General features: G+C 47.7%; 1 protein-coding gene across 1 annotated transcript in view; it reads right to left on the bottom strand.

The window, feature by feature from the left end:
- Positions 1-22,270, bottom strand: part of LOC120944290 (protein mono-ADP-ribosyltransferase PARP14-like) — a 77,041-nt gene that overhangs the window by 33,235 nt on the left and 21,536 nt on the right. The window contains exons 6-9 of the mRNA XM_040358315.1: positions 11,642-13,887; positions 10,202-10,438; positions 7,226-7,447; positions 7,053-7,119 (exon numbers count right to left, since the gene is read on the bottom strand). Of these exons, the coding sequence (XP_040214249.1) occupies positions 7,053-7,119; positions 7,226-7,447; positions 10,202-10,438; positions 11,642-13,887 (2,772 nt within the window). The remainder of the gene's footprint in view (positions 1-7,052; positions 7,120-7,225; positions 7,448-10,201; positions 10,439-11,641; positions 13,888-22,270) is intronic.

The following is a 22,270-nucleotide window of genomic DNA, read 5'->3' as shown; positions in this document are numbered from 1 at the left end:
AGGGTTCCCCCTCAGATTCTGAGGATATGAGTCAGGCTATGCCAGTACTCTCCCCACCTGTTGACCCAGGGATGGCCGCCTTGGTTGAGCCAATAGGGGGGTCTGGTGCGGAGGCTGGCCCAGATCCTCCCAACCCGGTGTTTATCACTGAGGAAATGCTAGCTATCTCCTTAGGAGGGCTAGAGAAAAGATTGGCAGCTATGATCGCTAATTCATTGCCAGACAAGAAGCGGACTAGGTCCCCTTCACCAAAGTGTGTATACTCAGATGCGGAGGTTCTCTCTCTAGGGGACTTAGAATCTCAGGAGGACCTGTTGGACCAGAACCTAGAAGGTTCAGAGCTTGAGGATTCTACTGTGGAGGAACCATTCTCTGCCTCCCAAGCAGAAAGTCTGTGGATCCAGTCCTTGACAGACATGGTCCGATCGGCATTTAAGTTGCCCTTACCGGAGCCTCGGGCTCCGATAGTTTCCTCCTTGGGCTCTTTAAAAGCCCCCTTGAATAACGCAGTTTTTCCGGTCCATCCTCTGTTGGAGGAATTGATTTACCAGGATTGGGTACGACCGGACAGAATCTTTTTGCCGCCTAAAAGATTTTCTGTTATCTACCCCATGGAAGAGAAATTTTCCAAAAAATGGGCGCCCCCAGCTGTGGACGCAGCCATCTCGTGCGTAAATAAAACATTAACTTGTCCGGTAGAAAACATACAAATGTTTAAGGATCCGGTTGATAAACGTTTAGAGACACTTTTAAAGGCTTCCTTTGCTACGGCAGGAGCAGTGGTACAGCCGGCAGTAGCTGCTATCGGAGTTTGTCAGGCTTTGAAGGTCCAGACTAAACAGATGCTGAAAGACATCCCTGCCCAACAGGCAGAGGAGCTATCTGATATTCCCAGAGCTTTATGCTTTGCGGTGGATGCTATAAAGGACTCCATCCAGCAGGCGTCTCGTTTATCACTATTAGTAGTGCATATGAGAAGGCTCTTATGGTTAAAGAACTGGGCGGCCAAGGCCCCATGTAAGAAACTTCTGGCAGGGTTTCCCTTCCATGGGGGAAGACTCTTCGGAGAAGATCTAGATAAATACATTCAGACTATATCGAGTGGTAAAAGTACCCTCCTACCAGTCAAAAAGAAGTTCCGGGGCCCTGCCTTTAAAAGGCCGATTTCCCCTGTCCCGGGGCCCTCAAATTCCAGGCAGTATCGACGGCCTCCTGCGCGATCCAACCTTAACAATAAGTCACAGGGACAGGCCCCTGGGGGCAAGAGGCCATGGTATCGCAAACCAACAAAGCCAGCCCCTAAGTCTGCCTTATGAAGGGGCGCCCCCACTCACTCGAGTGGGGGGAAGGCTTCGTCTCTTTTCGGAGGTTTGGGAAGCCAACATCCCCGACAGATGGGTCCGGTCATCTGTGGCCATAGGCTACAAGTTAGAGCTTCTAAAGTTTCCGCCGCCTCATTTTCAGGAGTCAAGGGTACCGAACGATCCAGCAAAAAAGGCCTCGTTCCTAACTGCATTGGATCGTCTGCTCTGCCAGGGCGTGATTGTAGAGGTACCAGTCCAAGAGCAAGGACTAGGCTTCTACTCCAACCTATTTGTCGTACCAAAGCCCAACGGCGATGTCAGACCAATTTTGGACCTAAAAGGTTTAAACGTTTACCTAAAGGTTCAGTCATTCCGGATGGAATCGGTTCGGTCAGCAGCCGCCGCGCTCCAGAAGGACGACTTTCTGGCTTCCATAGACCTAAAGGACGCTTACCTTCATATACCGATCTTTCAGCCACATCAAAGATTTTTACGCTTCTCGGTGGCTCAGCGTCACTTCCAGTTTGTGGCACTTCCTTTCGGGCTGGCTACGGCCCCCCGGGTGTTTACGAAGGTTCTAGCTCCAATTTTAGCCAATCTAAGAATCCAAGGGGTCACGGTCCTAGCATACTTGGACGATCTCTTGATCATAGATCACTCACCGGCTTGCCTGGAGCAAGCGGTTGCCCTCACGGGTCAATACCTCGAGAGGTTCGGCTGGGTCTTAAACCGAGAAAAATTAGCATTCCAACCAACAAAACAGTTGGAATATCTCGGCATGAGGTTAGATACAGCTCAGCAAAGGGTATTTTTACCCCTAGTAAAGGTCAAAGCTATCAAGGAGTTGATTCAGCTGGTTCTAAGCAAAAAAGAACCAACTATTCGCCTATGTATGCGTTTACTAGGCAAGCTGGTGGCTACGTTCGAGGCGGTACCTTACGCACAGAGCCATACTCGCATCCTACAGGCAGCCATTCTGGCGGCTTGGAGCGGGAAAGCACAGGCCTTGGAGTTTCCTTTAGCTCTATCATCAAGAGCCCGGCAAAGTCTGTGCTGGTGGTTAAACCCTCAGAATCTGCTGAAAGGGAAATCCTTCAGCCCCATAGCCTGGAAGATAGTGACCACAGATGCCAGCCTAAAGGGCTGGGGAGCGGTCTTGGATGGTTATACTCGCCAAGGTACGTGGGCAGCGGCGGAGAAGCAGCTGCCCATCAATATCCTGGAGCTCAGAGCTGCTCGGCTAGCCCTCCTGGCATGGACATCCAAATTGAAGGGATTCCCGGTGAGAATACAATCAGACAATGCCACGGCTGTGGCATATATAAACCACCAAGGGGGAACCAAGAGTCAGGCCGCTCAGAAGGAAGTGAGCTTGATTTTTCTATGGGCAGAGGCTCATGTGCCCTGCATATCGGCAATATTCATTCCCGGAGTGGACAACCTGCAGGCAGACTTCGTAAGTCGCCAAACTATGTCGCCAGGGGAATGGTCTCTACATCCCCAGGTTTTTCAGACAATCTGCCAGAGATGGGGGGTGCCAGTTGTGGATGTCATGGCATCGAGATTCAACAAGAAGCTAGACAGGTTCATGTCCCGCACAAGGGACCCGATGGCCTGCGGAACCGATGCGTTAGTTTGCCCTTGGCATCAGTTCAAACTCCTTTATGCTTTTCCCCCTCTCCAGTTACTACCCCGCCTGCTGCGCAGGATCAGGATGGAGCACAAGCCAGTAATCCTGGTTGCTCCAGCGTGGCCCCGGAGGGCATGGTACTCACTAGTCTTGAGGATGGCAGTAGAAGACCCTTGGACTCTTCCTCTACGACCAGACCTACTCTCTCAAGGCCCGATCCTCCACCCTGCATTACGGCGTCTAAATTTGACGGCCTGGCGGCTGAATCCCTGATTCTCAGGGGTAGAGGTCTGTCTAAGCAGGTTATCTCCACCCTGATCAGGGCTAGAAAGCCGGTCTCCAGAGTAATTTATTACAGGGTTTGGAGGGCCTATGTAGGCTGGTGTGAGTCCAAGAAATGGCTTTCTCGCAAGTATACCATTGATAGAGTGTTAAGTTTTCTCCAGCTGGGAGTGGATAAAGGCCTGGCATTAAGCACAATTAAGGGACAGATTTCAGCTCTGTCAGTGTGGTTTCAGAGGCCGTTGGCCACCCACTCGCTGGTTAAGACCTTCATTCAGGGGGTCTTACGTATTAATCCTCCGATCAAGTCGCCACTTTGTCCGTGGGACTTAAATCTTGTTCTATCAGCTTTGCAGAAGCAACCCTTTGAGCCTTTGGCTGAGATTCCTTTGGTTTTACTAACAAGGAAATTGGTATTTCTGGTTGCTATAGTTTCAGCCAGGAGAGTGTCAGAATTGGCTGCCTTATCTTGTAAGGAACCATATCTTATTTTTCATAAGGACAAGGTCGTTCTCCGCCCTCATCCTTCTTTTCTGCCGAAGGTTATATCCGGTTTTCACCTAAACCAGGATTTGATTCTACCATCCTTCTTTCCGAAACCTACGTCTAGAAAAGAAGGGTTGCTGCATACCCTAGATATTGTCAGGGCCATGAAGGCCTATCTTAAAGCTACAGAGAAGATTCGGAAAACAGAGGTGTTGTTCATTTTGCCGGATGGGCCCAAGAAGGGGCAGGCGGCTGCAAGATCCACCATCTCGAGGTGGATTAGACAGTTAATTACTCAGGCATACGGCTTGAAGAGGTTGCCTCCTCCTTTATCAATAAAGGCTCATTCTACCAGGGCCATGGGCGCCTCCTGGGCAGCACACCATCAGATCTCTATGGCTCAAATATGCAAGGCGGCAACCTGGTCTTCAGTCCACACGTTTACAAAGTTCTACCAGTTGGACGTAAGAAGGAATACTGATACAGCCTTTGGGCAGGCAGTGCTGCAGGCTGCGATTTAAGACCCTCGGAATCGGGGGCACCCTTGATTTAAATTTACATTTAAATTTATTCTTTTTTGACTAAGTTGGATTTATTATTATTATTTTAGAGTGTACCTCTAATTAAATCCTGTTGTCTTGGGAAGATGTCTCCCTCCCCTCATTAAAAGCATTGCTTTGGGACATCCCACATAGTAATGAATATGCCGCTCTGTGTCCCGTGATGTACGAGAAAGAAAAAGGGATTTTTAATACAGCTTACCTGTAAAATCCTTTTCTTGGAAGTACATCACGGGACACAGAGCTCCCACCCCTCTTATAGGGACCATTTTGGGAGGCATACTGCTTGCTACAAAACTGAGGTACTCCTCCTATGGGAGGGGGTTATATAGGGAGGGGCATTTCCTGTTTGAGATTGCCAGTGTCCATCACCTGAAGGTACTCCATATAACCCACATAGTAATGAATATGCCGCTCTGTGTCCCGTGATGTACTTCCAAGAAAAGGATTTTACGGGTAAGCTGTATTAAAAATCCCCTTTTTGAATTACGCAGGCTTACGCCGGCCAATATACGCCGCCGTAACTTTAGGCGCAGGTTCTTTCTGAATACAGGACTTGCCTCTCAAAGTTACGGCGGCGTAGCGTATATGAGATACGCTACGCCCGCCTAAAGATAGGCAGATGTTTCTGAATCCAGGCCAATATTTTTTACTTTTTGCTATAATAAATATCCCATTTTTTTAAAAAATTATTATTATATATTTTTTCTTAGTTTAGGCCGATACGTATTCTTCTACATATTTTTCTACACGTTTATTGATTGGTTTGCAAAAGTTATAGCGCCTACAAAATAGGGGATAGTTTTATGAATTATTATTATTATTTTTTTTACTAGTAATGGCGTTTATCTGCGATTTTTGTCAGGACTGCGATATTGCGGCGGACACTTTTGACACTATTTTGGGACCATTCACATTTATACAGCGAACAGTGGTATAAATAGGCACTGATTACTGTATAAATGTGACTGGCAGGGAAGGGGTTAACACTAGGGGGAAGGGGTTAAATGTGTTCCCTGGGAATGATTTTTACTGTGGGGGAGGGGACTGACTGGGGGAGGTGACCAATCGGTGTCCTCATGTACAAGGGACACAGCACCGGTCTCCTCTCTCCCTGACAGGATGTGGATCTGTGTGTTTACACCCCATCATTACACACAGAGCTCCACCTCCTTGGCTCTGTGACTGCCGATCGCAGGTACCCGGCGGACATCGCGGCCGCCAGGCACTCGCATCGGCACCCGCGTGACACAGCTTTTCCGCGATGCGCGCCCTCGGTGGTGCGCAACACGGAAGAAAACAGCAGGACATCCAGGGATGTCCACCCGGCAGTTCAGGTCCGCACTGTGCCCGTCTTTCAGCCATAGCGTGGATCTGAACTGGTTAAAGCGGAGTTCCACCCAAAAGTGGAACTTTCGCTTAATCCACTCCTTGCCCCCTTACATGCCACATTTGGCATGTCATTTTTTTGGGGGGTGGGGGGGAGTGGGGGCTTCAGGAGGAGTGGGACATCCTGTCCAACTTCCTCTTTCTGCCCAGGGACTGCTAAGGCGATACGTCATATCGCCTTTTGGCGGCCCCTCCCTGTAGGCGATTGCCTGGGCCACGTGACAAGTCCCAGGCGATCGCCTGTCCACTCAGGGAGTGCAGCGCCGCTCGCGCATTGCGCAGTGAGTGCCCGGCCGTGAAGCCGAAAGCTGTCACGGCCGGGTGCCCACACTAACAATGAGGACGTCGGCCGGAGAGGAGGGGAGAGGCGCGGAGCTCCGGCGGGCGCGTCGCTGGACCGTGGAGCACAGGTGAGTGCGTCTTTATTAAAAGCCAGCAGCTACACTTTTTGTAGCTGCTGACTTTTAATAAACATAAAAAAGTCTGGGACTCCCCTTTAAATAATCTTACTGCTGAAATGTAATAATGTGATCTGCATTCAGAAAAATAAGTCCGGGGCATTCCTCACCAATGGCGGCTCTGCACATTCCATCATTACATCGAGGCACAATGGCCCAGATTCACAAAGCACTTACGCTGACGTAGTTACGCCGACGTAAGTGCAAATGTGCGCCGTCGTATCTGTGCGCCAGACCCACGAACAGATATGCGCATATACATCCCGCCAAAGTAGCTTGCTTACGCTGGCGTAGGGTGGGCGCACATATGGGCTGGGCGGATGGTGCCGCTCCCATTGATTAGCCATTCAAACATACAAATGAGGGAAATACGGCGATTCACGAACCTGCGCGTGATCGGCGCATGCTACGCTAGATGCGCGTAAGTTGTACGTCCGGCGTAAAGTTATTCCCCATAAAGGAGGTGCAACCCAGCAGCAGACATGCAAAGGGCTGCACCAGGGAACACAAGCCGGGGGAATTGTGCTTTGGACTGGCTGGGCGTACGTTATGTTCACGGCGTACGCAGTGATCCGGCGTAGCTTAGGCAGTTGTGCCGGCGTGGTTGTGAGCAGGCGCGGGGGAGTGTGTGCATGCGCAGTTCATGATACGTATCTGTCTGGCGCTCGGCCCATCATTTGCATGGGGTCACGCCTCATTTGCATGGGGTCACGCCCACTTCCACCTACGCCAGCATACGCCTTCGAAACCCACGCCACGCTGGCACAGCATTGGGAGCACTGGTTGCTGAATGCAATGCTTGCCTCTCTGCGCTGCGTTGGCATAGCGTACGGTGGTTACTCTACGGCGGCGTAATGTGCGCCTTGCTCTTCGTGAATCTGGGCCTATGTCTGCAGTCTATGGGGTGTATAATGTTCCTGCACAGAGCACGGATATAACTTACATTGGGGTTTTATATCTTTCTTCTGTCCTCCAGTGCCGATCTTTTTCTCCAGCTCAGAGGAGAAAGCCTGAAATCAACAATACAGGATGAATATTTTCCTATTACTTTGGAGAACCATAAAATCGTACATTTTGTTACGTCACTCTTCTAATCACATGAAAACTCTTCATCACCTTTATAGTTTCCGGGTCACTCGGGTGAAGCATGAAATCCACTTTTTTCAGATATTTGGGTTGATTTTTGCTGCTGAACTCCAGAATCTCCTCATACATGGAGGCAGCCACAATGTTCCTGGGGAATTCTAGAACTCCAGTTCCGATTGCTGGGATGGTGATGGATCCGTACTGTTTGGTCTCTGCGGTGCTCAGACAATCAATCAGAATTTTCCTCAGAATCTGCCAACAGATAAGATCGGTAATACAGGTGGGTGATGGTGCAGAAGAGTTCTACAGATATGGATGGATGGGTGCTGGACGGATGGTGGGCAGATGGATGTATAAATGATGGATGGATGTGGACAAAGGAATGGATGGACTGTGTATTCAGGGCTGTTTTTAAGTCAGAGCAAAAGGGGCAGCTGCCCTGGGCCCTGTCATTGTTGTGGGGCCCAAAGCCAGGGCTGTCTTAATGAGAGGGCACACCTGGGCAATGCCCAGGGGCCCCAGCTGCATGGGGGGGGGCCTGCACTTTCCACAAAGCAGCTGGCCCTAGCGTCCAGCGTAAATATGCACTCCAAGATACGACGGCGTAAGAGACATACGCCACTCGTATCTAGGCAAAATTCATGGGTAACTGATTCTAAGAATCAGGCACATAGATACGACAGCGCACATTCGGACTTACGACGGCGTACGTGGAGTTACGCCGTCCTAAGTCCTTTGTGAATCTGGGCCATCAGGTGTATCCAACTGATAATTTTCAGGTGGAAATCAAGAAACAAATATACATTTTATGGCACTGCTTTGGCACAATAAACCTTTCTAGATGTTCCCTATCACACAGCAATGTTTTTTTGAGTTCAGGTCCCGTGTAAAAACGATTTATCTACTAGGAGAGGTAAATCGATGTGTCGGAGGTTTGTACATGACACTCTCTAAACACCTGGAGCATGTTTGTTTTCCGGGTCAGTTACCCAGTTAGTTGGGTTTGGTTGTCAATGATGGACTAGTATGAAGCCACTTTAGATTAAGGTGACCAGATTTTTTAAATTAAATTCGGGGACATATTTTTTTTTTTACTCGTAATTGATCTGCAACTGGATCTGCCACTCTCTGCCCGTCGCCACCGCCCGCCTCACAGCCTGTCAAGTCTCACTTTCCGGGCCCCGGCTACTACCGGGTTGGGAGCGGAGGAAGATCACGCCGCCAGGGAAGGCAAGGCAATAAACAGGCAGGTGGCTGGCCAGGACTTGAGCCAAGGCAGAAGAACATGCGAGTGGAGCTGAATGGGCATGCACCCAAAACTGAAGAAATATTCCCTCCGCTCCGACCAGCACACAATCATCAGAAAGGGGCACAGATAATGGAAAAAATACACCCCCCCCTAAGCTAGTAGGAATGGCAGAGCGGGGGGGGGGGTGTAATTCAGATTTTTTCTTTTTTTATTCGGCACTGACTGTCTTTGAAATAGCCCCAGCTCCCGTTCAAATCCAATCCGGGGACAGACTTGGTCTGGGGACAGTGTCCTCAATCCGGGGACAGACTTGGTCCGGGGACAGACTTGGTCCGGGGACAGTGTCCTCAATCCGGGGACTGTCCACGGAAACCTGGGGGATGTCTGGTCACCCTACTTTAGATGTAAGTCATAGTGTAAAGCAGCTCTCAAAATTTACACTCGCCTGCTCGCATTTTGCGAGTGCATTTTGAGGGCTGGCGAGTGTGGGCTGCCTGGGAGCAGGGGGGGCGAGCAAGGAGTGAATAGAGGGGAAGAGAGAGGAGAGTCACCGCCGCCGCGTTGTTCAGAGCATGGGTAACATAACGGCTTTCAATTTAATAGCTGTGTTCCCCGCCGTCATATACAGCCCCTCCCCCTTGTCCTGCCACTTTGATAGACAGATCACCCATCCCAGGATTGGATGGGTGATCTGTCTATCAAAGTTTCCCAGACAAGGGGGGAGGGGCTGTATATGACGGCTTGTGGCGGGGAACACAGCTATTGAATTGAAAGCTGTTATGTTCCCCGCACTTTGAACAACCAGGCTCCGCCTCCTATCCTCTCTCTCTTACCCAGCACAGGTAGGCTGCATTGAGGACACATGGCTTCACTGGGGACACATGGCTTCACTGGGGACACATGGCTGCAATGGGGACACATGGCTGCAATAGGGACACATGGCTCCACTGGGGACACATGGCTCCACTGGGGACACATGGCTCCACCGGGAACACAGGCTGCAATGGGGACACATGGCTGCAATGGGGACACATAGCTGCACTGGGGACACAAATCTGCACTGGGGACACTTGGCTGCACTGGGGACACATGCTGCATTGGTAGACATGGGCAGGCTGCATTTTTGGGCACAGATAAAGTTGTTGTTAATATTTATTTTTATAATTATAATTTATGAGGGCGTGTCTAGGGGCGGGATTAGGGGGTGGGACATGGTAGGGGTTGGGCTGGGCAACTGGTGGCGAGTAACCCTTGAGGCCTGGCTAGTAGCTCAGGACTTGAAATTTTGAGCCCTGGTGTAAAGTGTCCTTGTTGGGACTGACAACACAAGAAATGCAGCACCATCTTGCATAGGATTTCTCTTATCTGCTAAATGTCAGATTGAGGGATGAGAAAGCAATCAGTCTAAAAGGTGAAGGAAGAGGGTTAGTTTGTACTAATCAAACTGTGACCTTAGGTTGCCATTATGGCCACTGCAGCTCAACAGGCTGCAGAGCAAGATGACTTCCGGTCAGCCCTGCTAAGGACCTGAGACTGCCATTTCTGCAACCCATTATCTGCTATTGAGTTAAGTAATAATTGTATTTTTCCTTTTTGTTGTTGTTGTTGTGTGTAAGTGTGTCATCATTCACTGGTACTATATGGAGTGGCCTACATTGCATATATACGGTAATGGGCTTCCTTGGAGTCCACTTCTGTAAAAAGATTGTTATATGTTCTTTTAGCCGAGAGGAACAATCTCTCTTCCATTTCCATACCTTCTCAGAAGAACCCTTTCCACCATCCCACTCTGGAACCACGGCGTGGATAACAATGTCACAGGACAGGTTACAGCCATCGGTAACAAATATGGAGCCGTCCTCAACCTGCTTCCCTTGTCTCTCTGTAGTCAGAAGATCCTGGAGGTTGGCTCCGGCCTTCCCGAACAGAGCCTTGGACACGGCTCCAGAACGGAGATTTAGCTCTGTCCCCACACTGTTCACCACCACGTTGGTCTACGGAAAGAAGACAGATCATCACTGACAAGTCCGATAGAAAGCAGCATTTAGAGAAGTTACAGACTAAAAGTTCACCAATAACAGTCATGTAAAATAGTAGGTGAACTCTGTGGAAAATGTTGACTTTTTCAACATATTTGAACAGGCAGACATTAGGGGCCAGATTCAGGTAGAATCGCCTATCTTTAGTATCTTTAGATTCTAGATGGTCTGGCCTTTGATGGATCAGTCTTCAGCACATTGTTCTAGATGGTCTGGCCTTTGATGGATCAGTCTTCAGCACATTGTTCTAGATGGTCTGGCCTTTAATGGATCAGTCTTCAGAACATTGTTCTAGATTTTTTTTTTTAAAGGTAAATTTTTATTTTGAAATTTTTGTACATACAAAACAGACAATACAACAAACACACATCCTAGGCGAACATCGCCCGGTACATCATTTTACAAAACTTTGGTAGCTGGTACACATTGAGCATTTCCATAAAAACGCACAGAGAAAGGTGGGAGAAAAACAACAGAATCGTTAATTTACTCACTTAGATCTATTCAACGGGCAGAGGTATCAGTCAAAGTTCAAGGAGCAGGAGGTATGGTGCTCTCGGAATCAACCCAAGAGCCCCAGACCTTCAAGAATTTTTTTGGACACCCTCTGGCCTCATATGTCATCTTATACAGCGGTATAGCACGATTGATGGTGGTGAGCCAAAAGGTAATGGTAGGTAAGGATGGAGACTAACATTGTTCTAGATGGTGTGGCCTTTGATGGATCGGTCTTCAGCACATTGATCTAGATGGTCTGGCCTTTAATGGATCAGTCTTGCTGAAGACTGATCCATTGAAGGCCAGACTATCTAGAACAATGTGCTGAAGACTGATCCATCAAAGACCAGACCATTTAAAACAATGTGCTGAAGACTGATCTATCAAAGGCCAGACCATCTAGAACAATGTGCTGAAGACTGATTCATTAAAGGCCAGACAACATGTCAAATGTGGCATAGAAGGGGATAAGGAGTGCTTAAAGCGGAACTTCCACTTTTGGGTAGAACTCCGCTTTAATTAGGTGTGGCCCTAAAGCAGACATAATGCAGTCCCCATGAAGATTTAGTCTCAGTTCCACCTATCTATTTGATACAAAGGTCAATATTTCTTTACCTTGGATATTTAATGATGAGGAAACCTGAAATGAATAGAACTTACCGTTGCATCTTCAATATTTCCTTGTTTTATATTGATGTTCAACCCTTCCTTGGTGGTCACCATTTGATCGTTGGGTTTGTTCACCCTTTCTTTCTTTGGAGTCGTCTTCTTCTTTTTCATTCCATGTTTGAAAGGAACCTGGACATGTTTATCTTCAAACTCTTCATTTAAGAATTCGGTGATAGTCTTTAGAACGCCTTCATCACTGTCCACAAGATGGATGTTTTTGATGGTGTTGGCTCCTTCTTGGTTTTCTGCGTAAGATTTTATGGATTTTACAATGTTTTGGGCAAACAGGTCCAAAGAAGCTCCAGAAGTAACAAAATCACCAAGAGATAGTGCAACCGAGCTTTGGCCAATCTCTGCAGCCTTCTCCAAGCTCTCGGTTATCACTTTCCGTAGAAGACGATCACATTTTGAATTTCCTTTTTTATCCAGTTTGGGTGCAACTGCATGAATTACCTTCTTACACGGTAAATTACTCACATCTGTCATGACACACTCTCCCGGCTTTAGCGCCCCTTTCTTCTTAACAATGTGATCACATTCCTTCTGAAGACCGGGTCCTGCAGCTTTCACCAAAGCCAGTGCTGGTCCCCCAGTGGGCTTTAAATTCTCATTTGAGGCAATTATGATGACATCAGCATTGTGTTTGTAGAGGTCCCCTTTATATATAACCATTGTGGCTCCATTCTGGAGGCTGACTTGGCAATGGAGCTCATTTAGATGGGAAATCCTGTCATCTACCTCCTTCTGTAAGTGCATCACACATTTGTGTTTGTTCCATACTGTAGTAACATACATGTCTTCATTTTCAATAAAGGATTTTTTGGCCCCAGGTTTATTAATGTATAGGGTGTGAGGATATATTTTGGAAATCATTTTTCCTATGCTGGTTTCTGCCTCCTCTACATAGAACTTTGAGCCAGACAAGGAGATGAAGTTCTGTTTCTTCGCAACCTTCACATTCTGTATTATTCCATTCCAATCTGGTTTCCTTTTTTCTTCCATAAACTGCAACACGGCCATTGACTTCAGCTTGATGTCCTTCTCCACCAAAGTGTTCTTCTCCACAAAGTCATGGATCTGCTGGTAGGTTTCTTCTGCAGGTGAGGATAGACCAGTGATCACCACCTCAGCTCCGTCCCTCACCGGGAACTCCTCTATAGAAACTGTCACCCCATTAGTGTTAAACATTTCCTTCAGGAAGCTCTTCAGATTTCTCCACTCCGGACTCTCAGTGACACTTTTATCTTCAACAGAAATCCTCTTACAGGCCAATTCCTTCTTCACGGTTTCTTCACCATTTCTCAGCTCTTTATCGGAGTAACCAGTTAACATGACTTCATTATCCTTCACCTGAAAAGCTGCTTTTATGTTGTTTTTCATAAGAAGGCTACATGACAATTCTCCATTATCCACTGCCTTCAGAAACTTGATGATGTGTGCGTCGAGCTGAATGAATTTGTAGTTCAGGCCTTGCTTATTATTAAGAATTTCACATTTGGCAGTGAGCACTTCATCTCTTGGCCCACAGAGTTTGACGGCCTTAGAAGTTCCATCATAACTAATCTTCACATGTGGAGACTCTTCCAGGATGCTTTTCTCCAGACCATGAGCCTCCATTAATTTATAAGCTTCGGGTTCAAGAGGCACTTCTTCTTCCACTCTGCTCAGCTGTCTGGTGGTTTCCTCTACCAGTTTTCTGAATATTGGCTCAATCTTCTTAACATCTTCTGAAATACCCACAATGAAAGCCTTCTCCACAGCTAAGTCGGGTTTTATGAGGACTCCATCATATTGGGGGCTAGACATCTTTTCTTTGATGGCTTCCCACACTGGTGGCTTCAGGTCGCACTCTGCGGCTTTATACTTTGAAATAAAAGCATAAAATTTTCTGTGGACGTTATCGCTCCATGTTGGAACGATCTTTGCCAAGGTTCGGAGATGACTGGAGAGGTTCCTAGACAAAGACAGTTTGATGACAGGAGTGGGTTGGTCTACATTCGGCCATGTGATATCACAGGAAACATCTGCCAATAATTTTTCAACATTTCGTTTTATCTGTTCATCCTTCAAAATAAATGCCAGTATATGTGGACTGATGGGGATTTCTACCGAATTAGGTAATTGTATATGAGGGCCGTCCTTTCCATACAAGCAATGTCCAATGGATGGGTAATATGGGTACACCGATATTGTCTTATTATTGAGCACATGCTGCTTTGTCATCACCGTCTTTACAACTGCAATAAAAATAAATAAAGTGCTTGTTAGTTAGAAGATAAGAGATGTAGTAATAAAACAGGGATACACCAGAAATAGTGTCAGCCCTCTTGGCAACACATATAATATGATTATTATTTCATAGCAGTCATTCTCAACTAGGGTTCCTAGAACTTTGGCTGATTAAACTCCTATATTGATGATGCCTGCCTAGTTACGAGTCCAACGCCACCTGACAGAGCCAACTTCATGACACCAATGATCTTTTTTGCTGTGTAAAAGGGTGGCCACCAATGGGAGGGGCTTTTTTTCCTACTGACCTTCAATGAATTTGGTAAAAAAAAAAAAAATTCAAGGTTTTATCTGGGCAAAAAGGTTGAGAAAGACTGCTCTATAGCAGTGGTCTCCAAACTGTGGCCTGGGGGCCGGATGCGGCCCTTTGCTTGCTTTTATCCGGCCTGTTGTGGATTTATGAAGAAATAATACATTTTATATTTACTGGCAGAAATGTGAGATTCGCTTAGGCCTCAAAAACAGACGAGCCATGAATTTCCAATCATTGGACTGTTGTCCTTTTGGAGACCTTTAACCACTTCCCTACCGGCCCATAGTAAAATGACGTCCACAAAGAACCTCTGCCGTTCAGAGTGGACGTCATATGACGTCCTGGGCTTTGTGGGGGGGATATCTGAATGATGCCTGCAGCTAGAGGCATCATTCAGATATCCTTCTCTTCTGCCGGCGATTCTGCACAACGTAAGAACGATCATAGCGGCGGTTCCACCGCTAGATCGTTCTTACAGGCGGCGGGAGGGGACATCCCCCCCCCTCCCGCCGCCATCCGGTGCTTCTCCGGGCTCTCCCGTGCCATCGGGGGCCCGGAGAACGAATCGTCCGGCGCTCGCAGGAAGCATAGAGATGACTGGTGACCAGATGGTCACCAGTCATCTCTATGACCGTCGGAGGACCCGGGCGCGATGTGATGACGTCACGCCCGGGTCCCCGTAAGTAAACAAAGCCGCGATTGCGGCTGCTAAGCAACGGTAAACATGAGATCTGTGAATTTTTTTTCACGATCTCATGCTTTCAGGTCTGGAGGAGAGATGTGGGGTCTTATTGATCCCGCATCTCTCCATAAAGAGTACCTGTCACACACATTCCTATTACAAGGGATGTTTACATTCCTTGTAATAGGAATAAAAGTGATAATAAAAAAAAAAAAAAAAAGTGTAAAAAAAGAAATAAATATGTAAAAAAAAAAAAAAAAGAAATAACATTTTTTTTTTAACGCCCCTGTCCCCAGTAGCTTGCGCGCAAAAGCGAACGCACACGCAAGTTCCGCCGACATATGTAAACGACGTTTAAACCACATATGTGAGGTATCGCCGCGTGCGTTAGGCCCCGTACACACGATAGAATCCATCCGCAGATAAATCCCAGCAAATGGGTTTCTGCGGATAGATCCTATGGTGTGTACACGCCAGCGGATCTGTTTCCGCGGAGAAATCTCCTCTGGGATGGATTCCAGCAGATCGGATATTTGCTGTGCTGCACAACAAATCCATCTGCTGGAATCCATTCCAACGGATGGATCCGCTCGTCTGTACAGACTTACCGGATCCATTCGTCCAAAGGGATTCCCCGCACGCGTCGTAATGATTTGACGCATGCGTGGAATTCCTTATATGACAGCGTCGCGCCCGTCGCCGCGTCATAATCGCGGCGACGGCGCGACACGTCATCGGCAGAGGATTTCCGCGCGGATTTCAATGCGATGGTGTGTACACTCCATCCCATCGTAATCAGCGGAAATCTTTGAGAGGATTTATCCGTGGAAACGGTCCGCTGGACCGTATCTGCGGATAAATCCTCTCGTGTGTATGGGGCCTTAGAGTGCCAGCAACAATTCTCGCACTAGATCTCCTCTGTAAATCTAAACTGGTAACCTGTAAAAATTTTCAAAGCGTTGCCTATGGAGATTTTTAAGTACCGAAGTTTGGCGCCATTCCATGAGTGTGCGCAATTTTAAAGCGTGACATGTTAGGTATCTATTTACTCGGTGTAACATAATCTTTCATATTTTACAAAAAAATTGGGCTAACTTTACTGTTTTGTTATTTTTTTAATTCATGAAACAATTTTTTTCCAAAAAAAAGGCGTTTGAAAAATGATTGCGCAAATACCGTGCAGAATAAAAGGTTTCAATGACCGTCGTTTTATTCCCTATGGTGTCTGCTAAAAAAACATATATAATGTTTGGGGGTTCTGCGTAATTTTCTAGCAAAAAAATGATGATTTGTACATGTAGGAGAGAAGTGCCAGAATAGGCCCGGTATGGAGGTGGGTATAACTGCCCTGTATGGAAGAGGTTAAAGCAAATGAGATGATCTCATGTTTTTCCAAGTTGTTTTGTTACTTCAACTATTGAAGACTTTTACAATCATGTATTGAGACAGAAACTTCTGGAACAATGGTAGCTCTCTCATTACAAAACAAAAAGATATGTACCTGGCTTTAGTGGATAAATAACAGCCACCAATATCACCATAAAGACAAAAGGTTTTTGGACTACTATCACATAAAAACTACCCTCACCTCACATAAACCCATAGGTGTGCGCAGCCTATTGCATTAGGGTGTGCACCCCAAAGCTCCAACACATATGCATTTGACATAGTGGCCCAGATTCAGGTAGATCGGAGCAATATTTGCGTGGGCAAAGAGCAAAGATTTTTCTCTGCGCCCACGCAAATATTGCGTTTTGCCCGCGATTCACGGAGCAGTTGCTCCGTAAATTGCGCGGGCGATATGCTAAACAGCCGGGCGTAAGGCTGCCTAATGTAAATGATCCCGCCGGGGGCGGGAATCATTTAAATTAGGCGCGCTCCCGCGCCGAGCGAACAGCGCATGCTCCGTCGGGAAACTTTCCCGACGTGTATTGCGGCAAATGACGTCGCAAGGACGTCATTTGCTTCTAAGTGAACGTGAATGGCGTCCAGCGCCATTCACGGTTCACTTACGTAAACGACGTGAAATTTAAATTTCACGAGCGGGAAGCGCAGCTATACTTTAGCATTGGTTGCCCCTGCTATTAGCAGGAGCAGCCTTATGCTAAAGTCGCCGTACGGAAACTCCGTACCTTGCGTGCGCAGGGCCCGCGCAACTTTTGTGAATCGGTGGTAGTATGCAATTTGCATACTATACACAGATCACAATGGCCGCGCCACCTAGCGGCCAACGCAAGAATGCAGCCTGGGATGTGAAGGCATAAGGAGGCTTATGTCTGTCAGATCCTAGGCTGCAGTCGGTGTAACGAGGTTCCTGAATCAGGAGCACTCGTTACACCGGAGCAAGTAAGCACTTGCGCCGCGCAACCTATGGTTGCGCGGGCGCAAGTGCTTCTTGAATCTGGCCCACTGTATTTACCGGCCTCTTCCCCGCTCTCCATCCTGAAACAATGGGGGGGAAGGGGGAGCAAGGGAGCACATGTGGGGCCCGAGCAACAGAAGGAAGAATAACAGGGAAAGTAGTACCCATCCCCTATATTTTCCTCCTGTGGCAGCTGTTGACAAAAGGGAGATGAGAAGAAGCCTACTTTCAGCTGCTGCAGGAGGAAAATACAGATCGGTTCCACTAAATTCCACCCCCGCCACCTCTCCTGTCCAGGTTCTGAGGGTCAGCAAGGAAGGATTGCGGTTTACCCAGCACCTGCCCACCATTGACAGGTTGCCAGGATAAGGGTGTGCACGGGCACACCTGCCACACCCCTTGCGCACGCCTATGCATAAACCATTGTGTTCGAGCGAGGAACTGTTTAGATAACCCATCTCTAAACATCCATTGAGACTGTTCAAATTTCATCTCAACACATGTTAGAAAGATGTGAATTTTGTGCAGTCAGGAATATTTTAAAAATGTATGTGATTGTAAGTCGTACCAATTAGATCGGATATTTTAGGTCACAGAGATGATTATAATTTTAGTATCTGCGGACCTAACAAATTTGGTATAAGGTATAAATATAAAAGTTGTGATTATAAGTATAGGTGTTTTAAAAAGCTAATTAGCATTATAAAAGACACATAATCGTAATGATAACTGTATGAGAATTTAACCAATGTTTAGATTAACACATACTCATCGGATATATCAGAATTATCCATTTATCCATATAGATAATCATTTGGTGTGATATTGATTGATATATATATATATATATATATATATATATTGTGACAGGAAGTCAGGTAAATCTGTGGGTGTTGTCACAGACGGGAGATACATTTCTGCCTTATTTAGACAATACACCAATTGTTATTAGGCGTCGGCTGCAGAAGTAGCCAGAAAAGGTTTAAGGGCGTTGGAAAACTTCAGCTGTTCAGAATGAGGCAATTAAGGCAATCCAGAGGATTACCACAAATTGCTGCATCCTGAGGCTTTGTGAGTAAGGAGAGCAGTAGCTGAAAGTCTTCTGAGGAGGTGAGGTGGTGATTGATTTTTCTGTGTGATAAAAATCAAAAAGAGACTATTGTTTTTCTGCTGTATGACCAGCAGTGTCTGCCCAGCACTAGGCTGTGCCAGACTCCCTAGATAGGTCCCTGTGTGGTGAAGGTAGACGCCTCAAGTGGCCAGGGTTTATTTTATGTTTGATTTTGTCTATGCTGTTTGGATGCTTGCACTTGTTTCCAGCAAGATGGAAGAATAAACCCAAATCTTTGTTTTCAACCGTCTTCGACTGCCTGTCTGTATAAATTCAGTGTGTAGTGAACCCATCCAGGGGGTCACACACCCCGCTACCGAGCTAACCCCTTACACATGGTGGAGAATGCGGGCAGTTAAAGTAAACCCAAAATGGAGGAGATACTGAAACAGCTGGCTATAGCAAATGGCAGCTCAACAAAAGGTTTACCAAGAGAGCATGGCAGCTCAACAACAGGGTCACCAAGAGAGCATGGCAGCTCAACAACAGGTTCACCAAGAGAACCTTGCAGCTCACCGAGAGAGCATTGCAGGCTTGGAAGAGAGACACCAGCAGCAAATGGAGGCCATCGTGAAACAGCTTCAGAGACAGCAGACCGAGGCTGGGAGTCAGGCCAGTAACATACCGACTTTTCGGGTAAGACACTTATTGCCAAAGATGACTGCAGATGAGGACCCTGAGATGTTTCTGACCACATTTGAGAGAGCAGCGGAAAGAGAGAGTTGGCCTAAAGACCAGTGGGCTGGACTAGTGGCCCCCCTATTATCTGGAGAAGCCCAAAAGGCATATTTTGATTTGGAGCTTGCAGACGCAAAAAACTATGATCGATTAAAAGAGGAAATATTGGCACGTTTCGGTGTAACCCTGGATGTCCGTGCTCAGCGGGTCCATAATTGGAGTTATCAGCAGAGGAAGCCACCTCGGTCGCAGATGTATGACCTCATCCATTTGGCTAAGAAATGGCTGCAGCCAGAAACTCTGTCCGGACCAAAAATTTTGGAGCGAGTAGTCATGGACAAATTTCTTAGGTCTCTTCCTAACACCCTGCAGAAATGGGTGAACCATGGTGGTCCAGAAACCGCAGACAAACTTGTAGACCTGGCCGAAAGGTACCTAACAACAGAGAATTTGTCCTCTTCCACCAGAGACGCACAGACTTTTCACCCCAAGACCAGACCCTCCCCACCTATAGGTAAGACTGCATCAAGGGATGGGGGTGGAGAGAGGGCCCAAGGAGCAACTAGAGGAATTATCGGGACTACTGCTAATGTTTGGCGAGAGCGGCCTGGAAGACCCATCCCACAGGAGAGGACCAGAAGGTTGATTTGTTACCGTTGCCGGGAAGAGGGACATGTAGCACCGGTTTGCCCAGCGGGTGATGAACCCATGCAGTGTGACTTTCTGACAGAGAGACGACAGTCCCTTTTTGCAACCACATGCACTGCAGTAAAGGGAAATGAGAAACCTTTATATAGAATGTGCTTAGATGGTAAAGATGTTGTGGTATTGTTGGATTCAGGTAGCCTGGTCACCTTAGTGAAAAGTGATCTAGTGGTGGGAAAAACCTTACATCCTAGGAAAATGGCTGTAGTTTGTGTACATGGGGACACTCGAGAATATCCGGTGACTACGGTTTCCTTTGAAACCTCCCTCGGTAACTTGTGTCACCAGGTAGGTTTAGTTCCCAAACTGCCACATGACGCCATTGTGGGAAGGGATTTCCCAAAATTCTGGGAACTCTGGGACTGCCCAGATTCCCCAGTAGGTGGTTCTTCTGAGCCTGAACCATCCACTCCAGAAACCTCTAACTGTGAGGATTCTCCTGAGTTTCCATTATCAGTATTAGCAGGGGAAACACCAGTCCCCAGGGAGGAGCCTGCTACCTCAGAAGAGGAACAGCAGCCGATAGGGTTTGATGACCTCGAGGTGCACAGAGAAAATTTCATCACTGAGCAATTGAGGGACCCCACATTGCTAAGAGCCCGGGAGAATATAGTGAAGATAGATGGGGAGTTAGTTAACCCTGACGAGAGGGTTGCCCTCCCTTACTTCATTATTGAAAGGGACATGTTATATCGAGTGTCACAGAGGATAGAGGACACCATTGAGCAACTGGTAGTGCCTAAACCGTACTGCAAGATGGTTTTGGAACTGGCCCAAGGGGACAGTCTTGGGGGACATTTGGGAGCAGAAAAAACCCGGGAGAGGATCACCCAGAGGTTTTATTGGCCTGGGATCACTAAGGAAGTGGAATTGTACTGCTCTTCCTGTCCAGTGTGTCAGATTACTGCACCCATGCCACATTTCCGCAGTCCGTTGGTACCCCTGCCCATTATCGAGGTCTCTTTTGAGAGGATCGCCATGGACTTGGTTGGCCCCTTACTAAAGTCCACTAGAGCAGTGTGGGGGACTGAACCGAGGACTGTAATGTGTGGGGGACTGAACCGAGGACTGTAATGTGTGGGGGACTGAACCAAGGACTGTAATGTGTGGGGGACTGAACCGAGGACTGTAATGTGTGGGGGACGGAACCGAGGACTGTAATGTGTGGGGGACTGAACCGAGGACTGTAATGTGTAGGGGAATGAACCGAGGACTGTAATGTGTGGGGGGCTGAACCGAGGACTGTAATGTGTGGGGGACGGAACTGAGGACTGTAATGTGTGGGGGACGGAACTGAGGACTGTAATGTGTGGGGGACGGAACTGAGGACTGTAATGTGTAGGGGAATGAACCGAGGACTGTAATGTGTGGGGGGCTGAACCGAGGACTGTAATGTGTGGGGGACGGAACCGAGGACTGTAATGTGTGGGGGACGGAACTGAGGACTGTAATGTGTGGGGGACGGAACTGAGGACTGTAATGTGTGGGGGACGGAACTGAGGACTGTAATGTGTGGGGGACGGAACTGAGGACTGTAATGTGTGGAGGACGGAACTCAGGACTGTAATGTGTGGGGGACGGAACTGAGGACTGTAATGTGTGGGGGGACGGGGACGGAACTGAGGACTGTAATGTGTGTGGGGGGGGGGGGACGGAACTGAGGACTGTAATGTGTGGGGGGGGGGGGAAGGCTGAGGACTGTAATGTGTGTGGGGGGGGGGAAGGCTGAGGACTGTAATGTGTGGGGGGGGGAAGGCTGAGGACTGTAATGTGTGTGTGTGGGGGGGGGCTGAGGTCTGTAATGTGTGGGGGGGACTGAGGACTGTAATGTGGGGTTATGATATAAATAGGGGCAGATGACAGTACTGTTAATGGGTGAGCCCAGAGTATGACAACACTACCAGTGACAGGGTGAGTGTGAGGAGGGCCTAGTGGGGGCACTAGCTTCATCTGTTGGGGCCTTACCACATCTGGTGGCAGGCAGCGTGGCAAGTGACAATCCGCATCTGGTGGCAGGCAGCATGGCAAGTGACACACTCAAAGCTCCCACTGATTCTGCATTATGGTGGGTTTAACTTTATTTTTTACTACAATGTAATAAATAGAAATAATGCGCTGACAAATTGCCCGCGAAAAATCGCTTACCCCCTGCAAGCCATCCCCAACCTCCCCCCAACCGGGCCTTGGAAAATTTTCTTCCATGCAGCCGGTCCCCGGTGCCAAAAAGGTTGGGGACCACTGCACTAGAGGGCACCAGCACATCTTGGTAATAATGGACTATGCCACCCGTTACCCAGAAGCGATTCCTCTCCGAAACACCTCTGCTAAAACCATTGCCAAAGAGTTGTTTCATGTTTTCAGCCGTGTGGGTCTTCCTAAGGAAGTCCTAACTGACCAGGGCACCCCGTTTATGTCTAGGGTGACCAAAGAACTTTGTAAACTCCTGAAAGTGACCCAATTACTTACATCAGTATATCACCCTCAAACAGATGGGTTAATGGAAAGTTTTAATAAAACCTTAAAACAAATGTTGAGGAAGG

The sequence above is a fragment of the Rana temporaria genome, chromosome 6, assembly GCF_905171775.1.
Source record: "Rana temporaria chromosome 6, aRanTem1.1, whole genome shotgun sequence".
In the NCBI taxonomy this organism is placed as follows: Eukaryota; Metazoa; Chordata; class Amphibia; order Anura; family Ranidae; genus Rana; species Rana temporaria.
The sequence above is the reverse complement of the archived record's forward strand: the minus strand, read 5'-3'. Positions and strand labels throughout refer to the sequence as shown.